We start from the raw sequence: 15,627 nt of genomic DNA on the forward strand, positions 1-15,627 counted from the left end.
TTAATGCAAGCTACACAGGTGTTTTACCTCTGAATGAGTATAGAGAACCTTTGTAGGTAATCGCTAATACAATGTAAATATTATGCAAATTAATGAAATAAGAGTATTGCTATTGAAAAAGGAAAATGCGCACGTTCCGTTCATACACCATTTCTCCTCCCTGCCTCCCTTTTGCCCTCTACACAAGCCTGTCCCCCAGGAGTCCCCTTGTCCCTTTCATCTCAGGCACCCTGCTGTCTTCCTCACACTGCTGCTTAAAGACACACACACCATGTAAGATGTAGGAAGTAAATGAAACCCCAAGTTTCCTCTCCAAAGTGTAAGTACCAATTGCTGGGGAGAAAAGGTTCTCCCTGCAGCTGATGCAGCTTTTATGAGCCCGTACGTGGGGTGTGCTTCCCAATGATGCTTTCTGTTGGATCACTCATAGTCCTCTAAGGAACCCTGAGAACTCCACAGTCGGCTGAGCCAGACATGGGGGGATTGTTTCTCTAGGATGCCCTCAGAGCCCCATCTGTGAAGAATGGACATTCACTTTCATCTCCCCAGGGAAAGTCACACAATGGGGCATAAGTGTCAGGCAGAGAGATCTGAACTTCCCAACTATTTTAGCCAATAGTATATAATACAGCCACATGTGTAGACAGTCCCCAGCTCACTTGAAGGGTAGTGTTCATGCGACTGAGTAAGCAAAAGCAAAAAAAAAATCTTAATAGTCACCGGCACTGAAAATCTGGTCCTTCCAAAAATGTATCTCCTACTGTCTGGCTGGGCTCCCTAAAACTCTGACGACTGTGACCTGAGGTACGGGCACTTGCAACAATGCCGTACGCTTTCTGCACAGGGCAGCATTTGGAGCCGCTGATGTGCTAGGTTGAAATTATTTGCCATGTAAGTTTTCAGACTCAACAGACACACAGAGAGAAGACATACCTGATTCAGAGCGAACAGTCACCGAGGGGGACTTGGAAGCTACCTTTTAATTGCTGATCTGAGCAGCACTCCCTTCCAGGTTTATGTAACCCTTCAACAGATGAGACAAGTATGGCTGCATGGTCCAAACATTGGTGATTTTTATTAAGAATAACTTTGGTTCTAAGAATTCCACCCTCGATTCTGTAATACTTTCCATTAAAAAAACAATTATACAAGAGCAAATACAAAAAATATTAAATTATGAAAACAAATCCATTAAGGCTCCCTTTATATATATTATGTACACTCAAACAGGTTGAGATTCTTGGAGTAGAAGAATAAAGTCAGCTGTTATAGCTTAGAAAGCAATACTATTTTACTAGCAGGAGACTACAAAACACAGAACTGTTGTAAGAAAACTACAGAGTGGAAAAAATGGAGCCTTTTTCTTTTCCCCTCCCTATAAGTGGCTCAAAGCACAACACTGCTTTCAGATGGTGACACGTCCTAGGGGTTTGGACTAGACAGTGTTAAGTGCAAAGAAAGAGTGGCAGCATTCTAAAATGTAGGCTCCTGAGATGAGCTGAGCTGAGCAGAATCCTAAAAGCCCCACTCCCTGGATGCTCTGAGACCTAGCACAAGCTGTCCGTCACTTTGCGCTATTTACAAGTCTTCTTTTGGCCAGACCCTGTAGCACTAACCACCAAGGAAGACCCCAGGTCTGAGTGCAGTCAGGAAGGAAGTGTGTTTGTAGTTAACGTTTCCCCATGGCGCATGAGTCCCTTAGTCTTAGGAACATATCAGCCCTCCTACAGGAGCCCATGATGGCCCTCCAGGATCCTGTCAAGCGGCAGACATCTTAAGAGCTAACTTCCAGTTAGATAATAATGGACCTGAATCCTCCGTTAACTTACCGCCTGGCATCATTGCTCCATACACCCAGAGAAAGAATAACTTTTCCCTCCAACAATCAGCGAATGAACTTTCTTTTCCCAAATGGAAGGAAAATGACCAAGTAGTCACCATTCATCCCAATCTTCAAAGGCAAACAATTTTATCTTCAGCATCTCATATTTTATTTAGTTAACACTTGCTGATGAGACCAAGAATCCATTTCCGCTGTGATCACCTCTCATGATTTTCTATCTAGCAGTGAATTATCATCCATTTACTTCTTATTCAAACTTGGATGGAACATGGGCCAGTTAACTACCAGATTGAAGTGTTCCCAGAGAAAGCTAGCGTCTAGTGTGCTAATCAAGGACTCCAAAGCGCCACATCCAGCATCCTATGCATCATCAAAGGCAATAGAAGTCTTCAGTGTAGAAATTACTAGTTAAATCATCTCTATGGAGAAATACTAAATACCAAAACACAAAACAACTCCCATGCCTGCAGTATAAAATATATTTTGCATGAGAACTTTCATATTATTTGTAACTTAGATGTCTCTTTGAACAGCATGCTAGCTAGCAAGAGGACACTGAGCAGCCCTCCCCCAGTGCCTCAGCTTTTCCTGAGAGATGCAACATAGTAGTCAAGACCATCCCTACCAACAGCATCATGCTGAGAGAGAGCTCCAAAATAGTCATTCTTCATAAGAAACAAAAGAGCAAAGAAACTCATGACCAGTCACCAAAATCTAAGACACTCAAAATGCAAAAAGTATCAAGTCTTCCGCTAATGTCTCCTAGAAACGATCTCTATTTGCATCCCATCCAGTATCTGAAGGCCTCACCACCCAGTCCTAATGGGCACCTCTACACTGCTCTCAGGAGAACTCAAAAGATCTGGTCACTCCACATGGGCCACAGAAGTTAAGTTACACTCTCTAGTTTCATCTCCCAAAGAACTGAGAAATAACTTCATCTAAAAGAAATAGTTGAGCAAGAAATGACAAACTGAAACTGAACAGAAAGCCTATAATTAACCAAACAATAAAGGAATCGACAGGGTGTACCTTCTTGCAAGTGGAAAGGTGGCATGTAGCATACTGTCACACCAAGAACCTAAAGAGATGACAGTAAGTTCATGATGGCTGTTGACATGTTAAAACTTATCGTATTTCTGAACTTCCATGCCAACCAAGGTAATAGGTAAGACTAAACATAAGTGTTAACATCCTCCATCCTTAATTTGTAAGGTGGGCGGAAACATACATTAAACCAGAAAATCCTGGGTTCTCAAAATGAAATACAAATACTGGAGGTAACAGATGAAATGCATTTTGATGCACTCAAAATGATCTAACAGCTAACCAAAGTAAGGATTCCACACAACTTCTTTAGTTTTTAAAGAAACAAGGCTCTGTGTCCCACTAACCCTGGAATGGAAGAAAAACTGAGTAGTGCAACCCTTAAGCGTTTCCCAGTGCCTACTCCCTAGCTCTTCGCTCGCTCTGCGGTTTTTGTCTAAAGTCTCTACGCGCAGGTCCGTGATAACGTGTGTGCTGGTCGGTGTCGTCTTTCATGTGGTGAACAGGAATTGCAACCACCAGAGATGACTCATCTACCACAATGGCAAATCAAACCCAGTTCTTTTTGATAGTCAGAATTCTCGGCTGTCAGGATTCTCTTCCTCAGGACTTTGGCCCAAGATGAGTGCTGCAGAGGCACCTGGACAGGGCTCCTACAGAGATGGTGGGGACACGCCAGGTCTCGGGCAGCCTGGGCCTAGGACTCCTGGCCCTGGACCACCTCCTGGCCTGTTCTCCTGAGATTGCCTTTCACCTTCACAAATTCTGGCGCATTTTCTTGTTCTTCTTGCAATTTCTGCTTCTCGAGTTCAAGCTAAATGAAACAAGAAACTTATTTATGTACTGGGAGACTTTTCAAAAGAATCTCAACTTTCAAAAAAAGTTTTTTGGTGTGTGTACATGTGTGTGTGTGTGTGTGTGTGTGCATGTGTATTCACATGAGCATGTGTGTACACAACCATGTGAAAGGCTGAGGTCGGCCAGGTCTTCTTCAATCTCTAGCCACCATATTCTTTTGAGGCAGTTCTCTCATTGAACTCTGGGCTGGTCAAGGTGACTAGTTTATCCAGCTTGTTTACTTTAGGATCCCTTGTCTCCTTACAAGTCCTGGAATTCCAGGCTGGCTGCCACCCCACACCCACCCCACATTTACACGGATTCTGGGGTCCTGTTGCTGGCAAATGCTTTCGCCACTGAACGTTCTTCCCAGCCCCTCTGATTTGCTGTGGCCTCTAGTGGAGAGTGTCTGCCTTGAATGGGATTTATGCTTTCCATTGCATTGGCTTCCTGGTTTTTTTTCCCCCTCAGGATACACCCGTGCACATCTGGCCTATTGGAGTTCTGCTTGCCCGGCATCCGGCATCCTCACTTCTCAGAGCTAGGACCACTTTCCCCTACCTGCTCCAACTTCTGCTGTCGCTTTAAAAGTTCTATTTCCAGATCAGATTTCTTCTTCTGGGCTTCCTCCTCCTTCTGCTTCATCACTTGGTCTCGTTTTCTCTTCTCCATCACCTTCTGCAGTTCTGGTTTATTCTGAGGGGCAAGACCCCTGAAGGGGCGGGAGAAGAGATTGGAAAAAAATCGTTAGCTGAATGAAAGTATCTTTCAGGAAAAGAAATGTAACTGAAGGTATCAGCTGCAGAATAGATGCACAAGGAGTTAGCCAGACTGGACTCTACCTAGCACTAAGTCAAGCGGTTCTTCAACAGCACTCAGACACTCACCAGCACGAGCGAGAAGCAGAAGCATCTTCCGAAGAGTTCATAAAGTCCACGAACTCAGTAAAAACCTGTAAGGCCAGGAGCAGTCGAGCGGGCAGCAGCAGCATGCTTACACAGTGTGTGTGGGGTGGGGTAAGCTCATCCTGAAGCACAGAGGCAGTGGCACACACTCCCTCCTGGCTGCCAGCCAGCTATGACAGGGTATCACTGGTATGTGCTTTGTGATATATATAAAAGATCAGACTTCAGGGAATGCTACATTCCTGAAGGAGAAACCAGGTGACCATTTTTTTCAAATGGGGAAAACCAAAGCTCAAACAGGCCCTCCCCTGATGAAATGCTTGGGGCAGTGCAACAGTAAGACACCTATCAACATGCTCTGCGGCACGGATTCTAAATTCCATGCCTGCTCTGATTCACGTTGTCTCTCTTTGTTAGGATGTATCCAGCCCCAGCTTTCTCTAAGACTCTAGATGAGCCTGCCTGCCTCTTCCTTATGCTTTCCTGATTTGCACCACTGACCCATAAACAATCTCTATTTGATATTAAATGCATTAAGTATATTTCAAATAAAAATTAGAGAACAGAGCAGGGAAAAGCACTCCACATCAGAGGCAGAGCAGGTGTGTGCTTAGCTGTATACACACTCATGCTATGCACTCGTGCACGGGCGCGCGCGAACACACACACACACACACCACTGCACACTGATCAGCTCAACCACATGGCACACTCAACCCAAGGTACACAGGGGGCCTCTGCTCTCCCACTGCTGCCAGCCTGGCCTGGCTGCTGCTGTCTGCTGATCTGTCCCTTTTGTTTGATGAACACATTTTAAAGAATGATTTTTAAAAATGTTGCTCTGGTTACAAAATAAAACAAAATATGGAACTCATATAGATTTTAATTATTCTGATTAAAGATTTGATTTCCTTGACACCTTGTGTGCAGTTTTGTACCTGTTTATTCTCCATAATTGTGAAATAAACCCTAACAACATAAAAGTGATCTCCCTTCATTAGAACTTACAGCAATTTTCTTCCAACCAAGTCCTCCTATTAAAGATAGGGAAGAGATATGTGTATTGTTTTAACAGTGTTTCCTTTATTATTAAAGGTGGAATAGACTAAGTCCTCATATTCTAAACACAGCCCCACAAGACACTACGAACCCAAACCAACTCATATTTCACAATTAAACACACACACACACACACACACACACACACACACACACACATACACACACACACTTGATTTTGACACCTCTCCTATCTAGATTTTTTAAAATCACAATGAATTTTTTCTTTCCCTGTTTTCATTAGCAGCAGGCTTGTTAGAAGAAAATTACTGTAAGTTCTAATGAAAGAAAGGAGATTGTTTTTATGAATTTATGGTTTATTTGACAATTATCAAGAATGAACAGATACAAAACTACACAGGGTATCAAGAAAATTAAATCTTTAATCAGCATAATTAAAGCCCATATGAGTTCAAAATATCACTAACCAAGCGGGAGTGAAGGCACACTGTCATCTGAACACTCAGAAGGCCAAGGCAGGAAACTAGCTTGGGCTACATAGTAAAATGCCATCTCAAAATTTCCAAAAGTATCACTAAGGAATAATGAATTAAGACTTTCTCAGTTTTATGAATATTATAAGATCTCAATGTGAAACTACAGACAAAATTAAATTTTAGGATTAAGAATTTAGTTGTATGAATAATTTAAAGTTCAGACATCTTCTCTCTTTATTTCACTGGCAAAATTAACTTCAACTATTAATAAATTTTTCTAGGTTATATCAAAGCTGCCAAGCACACTCTTGATGTATGACTTGCTAAGCTGATATCCACTGCAACACATGGATAGGCTTAACTACGTTAAGTATTCATTTTCTGCCCAAAGATTTTACATAATGGAGATGGTAAGATTAAATATTTAGCAATAGAAAATATTGCTTATTTAAAAATTTACCTCAGTAGATCATTTAACTTTGTGACAATGAGTAAGTAAAGCACATTCTGTATGCTTGCTAACTCCCAGGAGAACGGGCTGCAGACGTGATGTCAAAGACAGAAACGGGTCTCTCTGAAGTTCATAAGTAAGCCCTCATCCCCTGACTGGAACGCTGGGTTCATGAGCTCTGACAACTACATTAGCAAGTATCTCCAACCCCTTGATGGCTGACCAGTGAGCAATCCCAGTGCCTAATAGCAAGCAACTCCCACATGGCCACCTATGACAGTGAGCAGAGCTAATTATGTATAGGGTGTGTGTGTGTGTGTGTGTGTGTGTGTGTGTGTGTAAGGGTATGCACAAGTGTGTGTGTGCATGTCTGTGTCTGCATATGGATATGTGCATGTGAGTTCAGGTGCCCAAGGAGGACGGAGGTGTAAGATCTCCTGGAGCTGGAGTTACAGATGATTGTGAGCTGCCTGTTATGAGAACTGGGATCCAAACTTGGATCCTCTGGAAAGAGCAGCAAGCACTCTTAACGGCCACATCTCCAGCTGAAGTATGGCAAATTTTAAAAATTAGGATTAGTATTTTATGTCAAAAGGTCATGAAATATATCAATACTCATAAAATTAAAAGTTGAATGCACATCCCAAGTTCCCTCCCCTTTAAGCAAACAGCAGAAACACCATGTACACCGTCTTCTTGTGGGAGGTATTGTAGTTTGAATCTGAAATCCCCTGTCCACCCCCAGAATTGCGTTAAATCCTGTGCTTATTTCATTTCTGTTATGATGTTGAGATTAAACATCTTCAAATGTTGATGATGAAGATACTGAGCAAGGTTTGCATCAATGGATGCAAGGAAGATTAAGTGATACACACTTGCAACGTTTTAGCCACCTGCTGAGCCAACTCCCCAGCCCCACAGGTGACTCTTCAGGCAGCGCAAGCTGTACTCAGGCACCACAGTGTGGAAACATGGGCTGTGCCTTTAGAGAGAAATGGTGTGAGTCCTGGTTCACTGCTTAATTTCAACTGCCTTAGAGCTTGGCCAAGCTGCCTCTCTTGGGATTTGTTCCTTCATCTATATAGTGAAGGAAAAGAATGCCTTTCCTATAAAAATTAAATAACAGTATCCATTAAAGTAAGTGCATATGAGTGATAAGATGGGCCCCACCAATCCACATTGCTGATTCCTTGAAAGATTCTGATGAAGGAAGGAAGGAAGGAAGGAAGCAAGGAAGGAAGGAAGGAAGGGGCAGTTTTCAAGCAAAACAAAAACAAACAAAATCATTAATGTATTTCGCTTCTGATGGTTTTGTTGGCTTTTCAATGTAAAAATCCTACATTGTTTGGCAATACATATATATAAGGTGTAAACTTATTTATTACCTTTTATTTATCTTCTATTTTATATATTCTTCAGAGACCATGGATTTTTTTATTTCTAAATTTTAGTGCCAAATAACAAGAAACTTTATATTTGTAACACATATTTTCAGGTCATAGTTAACCAGTTTTGATTACTGGTTCATAATGTAATGGAAGCCTGTTTTGAAAATATTTTACCTTATCTCGTGAATCTAGTCTCTGTGCGTGTTCTTGCAATCACCCCGTGTTAACTAGAGGAACTCTGAATACCTGGCTAAGGGTGAGGGCCTGTCTCAAGATCACAGCAGGTTTTTGGAATAAAAACAGATGAAAATAAAAGATGTACAGCTGTTTATAAAGACAGTATTATAAATTAGAAACAGAAGTGAGCAAATGAGGAGTCAGGTGATGAGCACAAGTCACACAAGGGAGCCATGACCCTTGCACGGCTACAGGTTTTAATCCCCCAAGTGAGCGGTGTTTAATTTGGTCTGAACATCCTGCTTTAGGGTCAGTTGTTGTAGGTCTTTTCATTAAGGCTTAGCAAAGAGTATTGGGGGATGAGCAGCCTACAATTTCTCAAATCTGAAAATAAAAGCAATCCTAAGTAAAGCTTACTAAATCTTATTTTTCCTCAAGACAGGGTTTCTCTGTGTGACAGCCCTGGCTGTCCTGGAACTCATTCAGTAGATCAGGCTGGCCTCACAGAGGTCCACCGGCCTCGGCCTCTGCCTGCACCCCCGACCCCCGCCCAAGTGTGGGATTAAAGGCGTGCACTACCACTGCTGGCAAGCCTACTAAAGCAATCCTGTATCTTTACCTGTCCCAATGTACAGGTCTGTTCTAGCATCACTTAGAAAACAGAGGACCTAGAGAAATGACCTGGGAAGGGAAACTGCTGTGTAGGCATAAGTACTTGAGTATGATTTCCCCAGAACTCACAATTAAAAAACAAACACCGCTAGGCAGCAGTGGTGGCACACACCTTTAATCCCAACCCTTGAAAAGTAGAGGCAGGTTCACATCTGTGGTCTCTTAGAGGCTGCAAAATATCTGTCCAGGCCCTTCCAGCTTTTAGAGTCTCTGTTGAGAAGTCAAGTGTAAGTCTTTGTAAGCTACTTGGCCTTTTTCCCTTGCAGCTTTTAATACATCTTTGTTCTGTAAATTTAGTGTTTTGATTTTTGTGTGGCAGGAACATTTTCTTTTCTGGTCCAACCTAATGAGTGCTCTGCATGCTTCTTGTATAGAGGCTCCTGGGAGTCTATGGGGGGGACCTAGCTGAGACTACTATCAGGGGGGAGTATAGAGCCTGAAGTCAACCCCTCCAGTAGCCAGGTGGGACTTCCAGTGGAGAAAGCGGGACACCGACCCACCCATAAAACGTTTGACCCAAAATTTGTCTGTCTTTTTTTTTAATGTTATTTATTATGTATACAGTATGCATCCGATCACATGATAGATGGCTGTGAGCCACCATGTGGTTGCTGGGAATTGAACTCAGGACCTCTGCAAGATCCGTCAGTGCTCTTAACCCCTGAGCCATCTCTCCAGCCCAAGAAGTGTAGAGATAAAGATGGAGCAGAGATTGAGGGAATGGGGAACCAATGGCTGGCCTAACTGAGACCTACCCCATGGGAGAGAGCCAACCCCTGTCGCTATCAATGATACTCTGCTGTGCTTGCAGACAGGAGCCTACCATAGCTGTCTTCTGAGAGGCTTCATCCAGCGGCTGATGGAAACAGATGCAGTGACCCACAGCCAAACAACAGGCTGAAGTAGGGGAGTTCTATAGAAGAGTGGGAGGAAGGACTGAGGGAACTGGAGGAGTCAAGGACACCACAGGAAGAGCTACAGAGTAAACTAACCTGGGCCCATGAGGCTCACAGAGACTGAGCCAATCAACCAAAAAGCACACACAAGCTATACCTAGAACCCCCATGGCTGTACCTAGAACCCCTATACATATGTAACAGATGTGCAGGTTGGTCATCATGTGGGTCCCCTAACAATGGGAGTAGAGGCTGTTTCTGACTCTGTTACCTGCTTTTGGGTCCCTTTCCCCTAGCTAGGCTGCCTTGTCTGGCCTCAGTGGGAGGGGATGTGTTGCTGTAACTTGAGGTGCCAGGGTGGGGTGGTACCCGTTGGGGGGGTCTCCCCTTCTCAGAGAGGAAAAGAAGGAACAGGGTGGAGAGGGAAGCATGAGGGTGGGACTGGACGGAGAGGAGGGAGGAGGCTGGAATCAGGCTGTAAATATACATATATATATATATATATATATATATATATATATATATATATATAGAGAGAGAGAGAGAGAGAGAGAGAGAGAGAGAGAGAAAAGTAGAGCAGACAGACCTCTCTAAGTTTGAGGCCAGCCTAGTCTACAGAGAGTTCCAGGACAACCAGGGTTTCACATAGAAACCTTGTGTTGAAACAGCACCTCCTCCTTCACCCTGCCAGAAAAAACCCCCTGGTCGCAGCAGCAAACTGCAGTACTGGGAGGTGGAGACAGAGGGATCCTGGAGCTTGTTGGCCACCCAGTCTCGCCAATCAGAAAGCTCCAGATTCAGTGAGACACTCTGTCCAAAATTAAGTAAGGTGGAAAACTGACTGAGGGAAAATGACCTCATCCCTACACCTGTCTCCACACACACACTATTCTTAACTTGCAATGAATAAGTAAGTAAGCAACAAACATCAGCAGGCCCAGCCCCAGAATCCAGAGGAATTTGGGGCAGAGATAGGAACAGACAGACTGCAAAAGAAGAAACAGGGTACTTTGCATCCCTCTAAAAATTCATCTGAAAGAAATTTAAAACACTTAAAAACTACATGAACAATACATAAAAGAAACCTATAAGCCAGGCATGGTGGCGCACACCTTTAATCCCAGCACTCGGGAGGCAGAAGCAGGTGGATCTTGTGAGTTCGAGGCCAGCCTGGTCTACAAAGCAAGTCCAGGACAGCCAAGGCTTCACAGAGAAACCCTGTCCCGAAAAACAAAACAACAACAAAAAAGAAACCAATAAAGACACTAGGAAGAACAGTATTGTCAAGTAAGTCTAATGAAGTTCTAGAAAGTTCTCTTTGCAAGTAGGAAACACTAGCACAGGCAGGACTTAAATCAGATTCCTACACCTCCCAAAATGTCAGAGATTTAAAATCAAGAACTAGTCTTTCTCTTCTGCGCAGGACACTCTCTTCTACCCTTAAACTCAGCCTCTTCCACCCAAGCTGTAAAATATGCATGGACTCAGCAAGTGAAGACACCTGCTGCCAAGCTCTGTGACCTGAGTTCAAGCCCGCATGGCGGAAGGAGAGCGCTAATTCCTCCAAGTTGTCCTCCACACGCATGAGCACAAGCACAGACAAAAACAAATACAAGTGTTCTTTAAAGTATGCATGCATTTGGAAAGGGACAGTGCGAAGCCCTGCCAGTGTCAGCCACATCTGCAGGAGCTTTATGGAGACACGGCCTGGCTCTAGGATGCTTGCTAAAAGGATGCCATCAATATGGCAGACAAGCAAAAATCCCTTGAAGTCTTTGTAAACTCAAAATGAAACCTGGTTACATTAAAAATTCCTGAAGGAAAACGATGCTCAAGAAACTGCATACCTTTTTTGATTCATAAGAAGTTCTCTGTGGAGGTCTTGATGATTTCGGGACGTTTTGACAGGATTAATTAGCTTCTGGGGCCTAATTAGTTCAGGGTTGTCATCTTCTATGTAGTCTGGCTCAGCCATGATGTTTCTTGGAACAAGAAAGGTGTCTTTGGGGTCAGTATCCTCAAGTGGGCCTTCTGAAACACAAAGAGAAGGCACATTTATTTGCAGCCTTTCCTGTCAACGGTTCTTTCACTGATGCTCTGGCCCCAAGAGCTATGCCTGGCCTGTCACACGAAGACATGCTGTCCTCGGGTGTCTACTTCAGGGACATCACTGACTGATCCTCCCAAGGATTAGAAAGCAACGGGGCAAAATACAAGCCGCCCAGCCTGACTGCGGTGGTGCCAATCACACCCTGATTGCCGCCACACAGGATACTTCCTGCGCCACCTCTCAAAGGCAAGCTCATGAGACTCTTGGGTATCAGCCCTTTCCTCAACCTCAGCAAATGAATCCACACTACCAGTGGGAAGCCCCAGGCTGCACGGAGACAAAACTTCTAGCACTCACATGAATAGCAGGTGGCCTGCTTTCCTCCCATCAACTCATCTAGACTCAGGCTAGAATGGAGAGAGGTCGGCGGGGGGGGGGGGGGGGGGGCAGGGGGGGGGGAAGAGGAGGCAGGGGATAGGGAGGGGGTTAGGTGACCTTGCTGCAAGACTCCTTTATTTTTGGTGGTGGAGAATAAAAAAACATATTTCTGGAATATAGCAAAGCAACATGCTGACATACTTGGGCAGAGTCACTTAACCCTTCTGGCCTCAGACTTTCTTCCCCCCCCCCCAACCCCCCCTATTCTTCTATGGATCCAGTGTTTGCACTTTCCTTCCTCCCCTTCTTCTTCTATGGCTCTGGTGTTTGCACCTTCCCCCCCCCCCACACACACACACCCTCTTTTTCTATGGCTCCAGTGTTTGCACCCCACTCCAAGTGCGCGGCATCTATCTCCTTTCTTAGACAGCTGTAACTAACTAGGGTTGTGTGAGACGTGCAGTGGATGCCTGTGACTGCGAGTACCATTGCATGACAGAAGGAAAATCCCACTGGGGCTGGAGCAAGAGGACCAGGACTGACTGCACAGCAGAAGCCAGACAGGGGCCAGTGCCAGTGAGTGACTGCCATGCATGCCAAGATGCATTCCTTGGGGCTGACCCCGTCCCTGCTCCCTGCCCTCAGAACAAGCCAGGTGAATATTTCATAATAATTAACAGGGGATTTGTACTTGCCTGTCCCAGGTTCAGTGATTTTGATTTTCAAACTCAAAATCAGATAAGGGCCTGACTACAGCGGAGCAGTCCAACCCTACCTACCTCTGGTTACTTCCTCACTGACAGATGATAAACTGGGGAATGTGTCAGAGGGAGAGCCACACCTATACCCAGCAGTGTACTGCCACCATGCTGGTGTACACACCACAAGACACATCTGGACACAGGGTAACCATAGGGTTCTGTCCATTCTCTGAAAGGGCGGGGACCACCTCTCCTCCAGTTCTAATCCCCAGCCCCTCCCAGGTACACGGAAGATGTTGAGTTGATGTTGGCGATATGAAATCTGCACTCAGAAAGGCGAGAAGAGCTCCTCCGTGAACAAGCTCTTAGCCCAACACCAGCTTCTACCTTTGCTTCTGTCCATGCAGGCCCCTCAGCACAGGCGGTCATGGGGAAGGGTGGGGCTAAGCAGAGGCGGAGGGACGTGAGAAAGCACACCATCTATCCACAGACTCCAGCCTTAGACTCTGAAGAAGAGCAAACACGTATGCAGTGACAAGCAAAGCAGGAGTGTGAGTTTCAGAGTTGTCAGCGATGTCTCCCTGAACCCCTGAACTGTCACCAACAGTGCTGGACACTAAACATCTGAAAACAAATCTAGGCAAAGTGACAGCCCCAACCACATGTGCCTGAGGAATGGCATGTGCAGACGTAGGGCCACATCTCACTCCACAGCAACCCTGGGAATAAAAGACTCAGAATCTTCAACAATCAGAGAAACAAAATTGAAATACCATTCAGGCGCTTACATTGCTAGTGTCATACAGCTAAAGACAAATTGCAGGTGCACTAGTCTCAAAAGCTAGGTCTGCCAAACTCCAAAGCCTAACTTTTTTTTTTTTTTACAGCAAGTACTGGAAAAACTTTAGCAAATAAACATATGAAACATCCAAAGAATAAGCCAACTAAAATAGGAAAAAAAATAGCTGTACCTGCATCATTTTCAATATCTGAGGTAACATTGCATTTACTACTAAGGCTCAAAGCTACCAAAGGAGGAGAACATTCGGGAGAACCCATGCATTCCCTGCACGCTGGTAATGTTGATATTTTAGCTGAGCACTCCTGCAACCTTAACAAAAAAGTACAAACCTTGCACATAGTGTGTGAGGGAGCCCATCACAGCCAGCCTGATGCGCACCGCTGCTCCTGGCCAAACGTGCCCTTTGCTAGAAGTCTCAAATGCACAAGGCACCGCTCTTCAGGGCTGACTAAGTGAGCCAGAGCAGATGCCTTCTAGTTAATCAGTAGACAAAGCAGGTCGTCTGCTTCCATAAAAGGACCTCTTCTCTATCCCCAGCCATGACACCCAGTCAACGCAGGAGTGACTCCAAAGGTCAAAGTTACACAGGGAGGAAGGCTGGGAGCAGACTAGGGGCAAGAGGAAAGAATGGGATAGCTGTCCGCCCCAGGTAAGAGGAGACTCGGGCCAGTGAGTCTCGGGTGCACAAGTGAGTGCGCAGCATAAGTGTTTGGGACTTCTCTTTAAGATTCTAGTTCTTGGAAGCCCCTCCTCCCACACAGTAACAGTGGGGTGAAATGTACCTAAGTGGGGGTCTCCTACTAGACAGGCAAGACCCTGGGGCCGTGGGGGTGGAGCCCCGTGAGTTCTGACCTAACCACAGAGTATACGTTATCTTTCATTTTCTCTGTTTTGGAGTAGGGAAGTGGGTTCAGGAGCCCCACAATCCCATGCACAGACTCAGAGCCTTCTGTGGCCCACTCTTTAGCCACCTTGGATTTTGTCCTATGAGGATTTCTTAAAAGAAGTAACCAGGTCAGGGGTTAGCTACCAGTAGAGGGAGCCCCTGAGCTATGTGACTTCCTTGGCCTTTTGGGGCAGGTGGGGTTGGTTCTTCACTGAGCATCAAGCAAGCAAGAAGGCTGGGGGTAAAGATGTGATAGAAAGGTCCAGACATAAAGGGGTTATTCTCCTTGCATGAAGTATCTCTCCTTGAAATTTACACATGATATTCTCATCATTTAGATGCTAGTGACCAAGCAATAGGACCATAAAGTAAGTTGTTGCTGCTGCTGTTTTGTTTTTTTATCAAATACCAAGTTAAGGGAAGGAAAAATCAATGCTGGCTCAATTAAGGAGAAATACAGCTGGGTTGAGGTCTTACACGAGGCTTAATTTTCTTGACTTCGGTTCTCCTGTGGGTGCTGGGGATCACACTCAGGACCACTTGCTTGACAATAAGCATTTTTAACTATTGAGCGCTTTCCCCAGCCCAGGGTTCCATAGCTCTAAGAACACCATGCTACACACACAAGACCCTTATGGCAAGTGTTAAAGTGCTGCCTATCACACTATCGAGGTAATACACTGCATTCTGCTGGCTCCAGACAGATTCGTTCTCAGTTAAATAACAATTCCCACTAAGAACTTTCTCCATTGAGAGCAAATGCTTACTGTGGCTGAGCTTGAAGCTCTTGCCATTTGGGTTTCAACTTTGCACAGATAAAATAGAAAGACAAACCCTCTAAGGTTGAAAAATTAGAATGCAGAAGTTATGCCAATTTTCATCAGCCTAAATAAAAATCCAATTCTCTCTGGAAGCATTAAGACTTGAATCCTATTTTGAAGTGTTACCTGCTTTGTGGCAACGCATGTACCAGATGCATGAACACACAGCAGGGTATGCCAGGTCCAATCAATGCCAAACAACTGAACTTTTGTACTGCAACAACTACTCTCAGAAAGCTAAAAGTATGGTAAGGCATTCTTTGCGAGAATCTATTCC

General features: G+C 44.6%; 1 protein-coding gene across 5 annotated transcripts in view; it reads right to left on the reverse strand.

Moving 5' to 3' along the window:
• Positions 1 to 1,056: 1,056 nt before the first annotated feature.
• The window catches only part of FAM107B (family with sequence similarity 107 member B), a 66,464-nt gene continuing 51,893 nt past the window's right edge, over positions 1,057 to 15,627 (reverse strand). For 4 of the 5 annotated variants that reach the window (XM_084781802.1, XM_084781803.1, XM_084781804.1 and 1 more), the window contains exons 2-4: positions 11,560 to 11,743; positions 4,289 to 4,439; positions 1,057 to 3,704 (exon numbers count right to left, since the gene is read on the reverse strand). In XM_084781802.1, the coding sequence (XP_084637928.1) occupies positions 3,588 to 3,704; positions 4,289 to 4,439; positions 11,560 to 11,687 (396 nt within the window). In that variant the 5' untranslated portion in view covers positions 11,688 to 11,743 and the 3' untranslated portion in view covers positions 1,057 to 3,587. Of the gene's footprint in view, positions 3,705 to 4,288; positions 4,440 to 11,559; positions 11,744 to 13,972; positions 14,075 to 15,627 lie in introns of those variants that run through there. The other variant, XM_084781801.1, reaches the window with a different exon arrangement.

Source organism: Acomys minous (genome assembly GCF_964271855.1).
Source record: "Acomys minous genome assembly, chromosome: 5".
Classification (NCBI taxonomy): domain Eukaryota; kingdom Metazoa; phylum Chordata; class Mammalia; order Rodentia; family Muridae; genus Acomys; species Acomys minous.